At 48.0% G+C, this 3,175-nt stretch overlaps 1 protein-coding gene across 1 annotated transcript in view; it reads left to right on the top strand.

The window, feature by feature from the left end:
- The first annotated feature begins 264 nt into the window (after window positions 1-264).
- GRHPR (glyoxylate reductase/hydroxypyruvate reductase) overlaps window positions 265-3,175 on the top strand; it is a 23,661-nt gene continuing 20,750 nt past the window's right edge. Inside the window, exons 1-2 of the mRNA XM_014531490.1 lie at window positions 265-472; window positions 2,004-2,230. Coding sequence (XP_014386976.1) covers window positions 280-472; window positions 2,004-2,230 — 420 coding nt within the window. The 5' untranslated portion in view covers window positions 265-279. The remainder of the gene's footprint in view (window positions 473-2,003; window positions 2,231-3,175) is intronic.

Here is a 3,175-nt window from a genome sequence, read left to right as displayed (position 1 = left end):
ACCAGGACCCTGCTGTGTCTACGTCCAGGGGCTGTTGTGAGCATCAAACAGGGAGGAAAGAAAATGGCCCCGAGAGCAGAGACTGGAGTCTCAATGCATTTCCCCTTTGACAGGAAACCTTTGAACCTAAGTATTACCTACGTTGTCTCCCCAGAATGATCATTTTTGCTGGCTGACGAGCCAGGGATGCAAGCATCACTCACTCTGTGGTCTCCATTGTTACGACTGAGTGTGCTCGCCCTCCTCCTCCGCTGTGACCAGCACGGCCATCAGCATCCTATGGGCTTCCATTTCTGCTTTGCTTTGTTTCACGAGGACAAACTTCAGAGGAAACAACTGGTCAAAGTGTACAGATGGTTTCTATGGCTCTTGATATGTTCTGTCAGATCGCTGTCTACCAAGGGGTTGGCCCTCGTGACATGCAGCTGTGTCAGGATCTTGCGCCTCCCACCAGGAATATTGCTGAACTCAGGTATGCCTTTTTTTTTTTTTTTTTTCGAAAACCATTCAGAATGCATCCTCTCCCTCTTCTTTCCCAAGAGAGAGAAGAACGATCATCAATGGCAAGTGGCAGTTACTGAAGCAACACCAAGAGCCAGCTTCACGCTCAGGAGAGGATGCTGCATCTCCTCCTCGTGGTTTCGGGTGCTCTACATGTTCAGAGAAACTTCTCTAGTAAAGAACTATAGAAATGATCCCTGAAAGTATAGTCTTTAGGTATGCCCTTTCATTCATTTTCCAAAAACCTGAGCACCAATATCCTGCTGAGGAATAGATGGAATTCAAGATTAATCCTGCCCTGGCCATGGGACTAAGTGGTTAGAGCATCAGCCCACGTGCCGAAGGGTCTTGGGTTCAATTCCCGGTCAAGGGCAGGTACCTGGTTGCAGGTTTGATCCCCACCCTGGGGCACATGTGGGACGCAACCAATGGATGTGTCTCTCTCACATTGATGTCTCTCTCTCTCTCTCTCTCTCTCTCTCTCTCTCTTTCTTCCTCCCTCCCTCTCTCCCTCTCTCCATCCCTTTCACTCTCTCTCTTTAAAAATCAATGGAAAAATATCCTCGGGCAAGGAGTAACAATAACAAAAAAAGACTAATCCTGAAGAAAGGCAGGAGGAGATACTTATATTTATTTACCAATTTTTAAAACACCATATTTAGCAGTATTGTAAATCCAGTTTGTAGCTCACTTAAATGGACAGCTTTGAAATTATTTGTTTCTTGACATACATTTTAAAAGTTACGAGACCAGATAAAATGAGAATGTATTAATACTTAACATTTGATAAAATATTTACCTGGCATGTTTAAAATGCTCACAAAATGCTGCCACACTGTGCTGGTTTTGCCACACCATCTCCTCCACTGAGCACTATTATTATTACTTTTTTTCCTAAACAAATAGGTCTCTTCTAATGACCAACTTTGCATTCCAGGCCTGGGAGATGCATTTGTAAGGCAGGGAAGGAGGAAGCAATGTCATATATAAATATAAAATATATATACAGGGTGTCCCAATTATTTTATTTATATATATATGTATATATGTATACGCACACACACACAGAATAATTGCAAAGGTGGTGTTTAATTAAAATACATTTCATTTTCAAAACGTAATAGAATCAGTTGATATATCTATGCCTTTCCTGGAGCCAGTTAATAATTATATGCTTCACTTTCCATTCTGCCAGGCACTTTTCTTGTACGATCTCATTTAATCTTGGATCCTTTTGACAGGCACAGTTACCCCCACTTTACAGATGAGGAAGCTGAGACAGGTCCTAGGGACATAGCCATTATGAATGTAGTAGGCAGAGAACAAAGGTAGGACTGAGGTCAAGAGACAGGGGGCCCTGGTCCCAGCTCTGTTCCTAATTTCTGGCTCATAGTTCAACCCTTCTAGGACCAGGGATGGGCAAGGTCATGTGACTTCCTCACATCCCACAGGTGGGTCCCTGGGACTCTGGAAGGGAGACTGCCTTTTCTTTCTCCGCACAGAACACCAGCAAAGCCGCGATCTCCCGGCAGCTGAGCATGGATGGGCCACACTGATCACCCGGCAGCGACTGGCACATGCTGTGATTTCAGCGTCTCCACCGCTCCCTCTGGAGGACTCAGGTACATCCTTCCATTCATTCGCCAAAAACCTGAGCATCAACTGTGAACACAGCTGTGCTGCCAGGAGGCCCGGGAGGCCACCTTGTGACGCCAGCCGTGGGACCTGGGTAAGTCACTTCTGCGGCCTCTGACCGCAGTTTCCTCATCTGTAAAATGGGGACAGTAATGACTACCTCCGATGGTTGTTGTGAGGCTTAACTAACGGAAGGGGCGTGGCTGAGGCCACAGGGGCCGGGGCAGGCCTCCAGGTGTTCTCTGGGCATGACTCAGGGCCGCAGGGGAGCTCACGGACACCCAGTACAGATCTCAGGAGGACTGTGTCAGGCAGGGAGGGGCAGGGCGGACTTTCCCTAACGGCTGGGACAGCTCTGGGAGGGCTCCCAGGAAGAGGTGGTGTCTGCACAAAAGGAAAACCAGCCCCACTGAGTGACCAGAGCTGCCAGCTGTGCCGGAACATCAGAACCCGGACAGCAGATTTCATGCAGGAGGAAGCGTGGGGCTGGCTCCACTGCCCCCAAGGGGACACCCCAGAACCTCTTGGGGAGTGCTGCCCACCTTCTCTGTCAAATGACAGGTACGCTTCATCCATTCATTCATTCATTCGATAAGTGTTTCTTGAGCCAGGCATTGCTGTCCATACTGAAGATGTCAGCAAACAGAACAAATCTTAGTCTCTTAGAGCTCACATTCTAGAGCAGCGGTTCTCAACCTGTGGGTCGCGACCCCTTTGGAGGTCGAACGACCCTTTCACAAGGGTCGCCTAAGACCCTGCTCCTGCTCCAAAAGTCTCTCTCTCTCCCTCTCTCTCTCCCTCTCTCTCTCGGCTGGAATCGAACCGCCAGCCCTTCAATCCGCAGGCCAACGCTCTATCCACTAAGCCAAACCAGATGATGTTGGAGAAAGGGGTCCCAGGCTGTCCTCACATGCAAGTCATTACAAAGCCTCTCTTTCCCACACTCCCTCTTCACTCTCTTTCTCCCTTTCACCAGGTCATCTATTTGCTTTAAAATAACCCCTCAATTGAAAATTGAAAACAATTCAGGCCTTAGTCA

This window comes from Myotis brandtii, unplaced genomic scaffold (genome assembly GCF_000412655.1).
Source record: "Myotis brandtii unplaced genomic scaffold, ASM41265v1 scaffold806, whole genome shotgun sequence".
Classification (NCBI taxonomy): Eukaryota; Metazoa; Chordata; class Mammalia; order Chiroptera; family Vespertilionidae; genus Myotis; species Myotis brandtii.
Note: the sequence above shows the minus strand (reverse complement) of the source record. Positions and strands in the feature narration are given on the sequence as shown.